Source organism: Lactuca saligna, chromosome 1 (genome assembly GCF_052625555.1).
Source record: "Lactuca saligna cultivar CGN05327 chromosome 1, ASM5262555v1, whole genome shotgun sequence".
NCBI lineage: Eukaryota > Viridiplantae > Streptophyta > Magnoliopsida > Asterales > Asteraceae > Lactuca > Lactuca saligna.
Genome location: NC_136417.1, coordinates 133,904,454 through 133,906,432, shown reverse-complemented (window position 1 = coordinate 133,906,432; position 1,979 = coordinate 133,904,454). Strand labels below are relative to the sequence as shown.

Here is a 1,979-nt window from a genome sequence, read left to right as displayed (position 1 = left end):
CAATATGGGAACAGAGGTGGAAATGGTTGGGGACAAAATGGGAATTGGAATAACAAAGGAGTGGGTCATTGGAATTTGGAGAAGAATAAAAGATATGAGAAGGTGGTTTCTGGGCAGTATAATAATAATGATCAGATAAATAATGGAGACAATAAGCAGGAGGCAATAAAAAAGAATGTCAATGATATGACTGAGATTAAGAATATTGCAAAGAAAACAGACAACAACAATAAAAATAGCTTTGAAGTTTTGGGATTGATTGATGAGGAAGCTATAATTGGAATGGAAGAAGATGACAAAAGAGATAAAATTGGTGTGAATCTTGATGATCTGAAGTGCACTTTCTCTGCTATTGATGATAGCAGGTTGAAACATAATGAGATTCATACTATGGGCATTAGGAATGATGATCTTGAGATGGTTAATGCTGAAAAGAAGATGGATAACAAGAGGAATAATGATAGTGGCAGTCTTAGTGGATTATCTCAGGCATTTGAGGTGGTAAATGCCAAAAATTTTGTTATTATGCAATGATGTCGATTGGTGTATGGAATGTTAAGGGGTTAAATAAAGTTGTTAAACAAAAAGAGGTTAAGGATGTTATAAGGGATAATAAGCTGGGAATTTGTGTTGTTTTTGAATCCCATGTCAAAATTTCAAACTTAAAGAATGTGTGTAGTAATTTTTTTGGTAACTGGGATTGGGTTTCTAATAACAAACAATGTGATGTTGGTACTAGAATAATTTTTGGATGGGATCCAAAATTATTTGATGTTATGGTTATAACTCAATCGAAACAGGTGATACACTGATATGTCAAATTTTCTGGGTCTAATTATAGCATGTTTTTTTCATTCATCTATGCTGCTTCCAGTTATATTGAAAGAAGGGCTTTATGGGAAGACTTGAAAAAATTTAGCTTAACTGTGAAAAAGGAAGCTTGGTGTATTTTGGGTGATTTCAATGTTGTATTAAAAGATTCAGATTATTCAGAAGGTTGTTCAAGAATTCTAAAAGGAGTTGATGATTTTCGTGAATGTATCAATTTTATTGAAGTTGAAGACTTGAATAGCACTGGTTTTCAATTCACTTGGAATAAATCTCCTTCTGGGAATAAGGGAATTTTGAAGAAGCTGGATAGGATTATGGTCAATTCGAAATTCATATATGATAATCCTTCAGCTTATGCTGCCTTTAAACCATACAAAACTTCTGATCACTGTCCTGCTATTCTTTTCATTCCTAATGGTAAAGTGAGATGGAAATCTTCTTTTAGATTTGCTAATTTCATTGCGGATAAAGAAGAATTTTTGCCTATGGTAAAGGATATTTGGTCTTCAAATATTGAAGGTTTTTTTATGTTCAAAGTTACTCAGAAATTGAAAGTGTTGAAGAAATAGTGTAGGCAGCTGTGTAACAAATTCAGAGGATCGAGAATGAAAATTAAGGAGCTAAGGAAACAGTTGGGAAATATTCAGATGAAAATTGATCAGGAGCCTTTTAATGCCACATATCAGGAGGAGCATGCTAATATTCTTTTTGAATATAATGTTGCTTGTAATGATGAAGAAAAGCTGCTTTCTCAAAGATCTAAGATCAAATGGCTATCTGATGGGGATAATAATACAAAGTTTTTTCACAGTTGTTTGAAAAGCAGGATTAACAGGAATCGAATTTTGATGGTGCTTGATAAGGATGGAAGATGGATTAAGGGGAATGCTATGAAGGAGAAATTTATTAATTATTTTAAGAATTTCTTGGGATGTGAAGTTGGCACTGATTTGTCTATACTTAATGATGAATTTTTTTCATAATAAGTTGGATAAAAAAGTGGCAATGAATATGATAAGAGTGGTTACAGATGAAGAAGTTAAAGTTGCTATGTCTGATATTGCTGACAATCATGCCCCTGGACCTGATGGTTTTTCCTCTAAGTTTTTTAAGAGTGCTTGGAGTATTGTTGGGCCAGAAATTTGTAA

The 1,979-nt window shown here is 33.0% G+C and overlaps 1 protein-coding gene across 1 annotated transcript; it reads left to right on the top strand.

The window, feature by feature from the left end:
- Window positions 1-842: 842 nt before the first annotated feature.
- LOC145011423 (uncharacterized) lies at window positions 843-1,400 on the top strand. The gene has a single exon (XM_078970143.1). The coding sequence runs from the start codon at window positions 843-845 to the stop codon at window positions 1,398-1,400; it is 558 nt and encodes a 185-aa protein (XP_078826269.1).
- The last annotated feature ends 579 nt before the right edge of the window (window positions 1,401-1,979 follow it).

What these genes read in the sequence shown, in the direction of transcription:
- LOC145011423 (XM_078970143.1), top strand. Translation starts at nt 843, where the DNA reads ATGTTTTTTTCATTCATCTATGCTGCTTCCAGTTATATTGAAAGAAGG.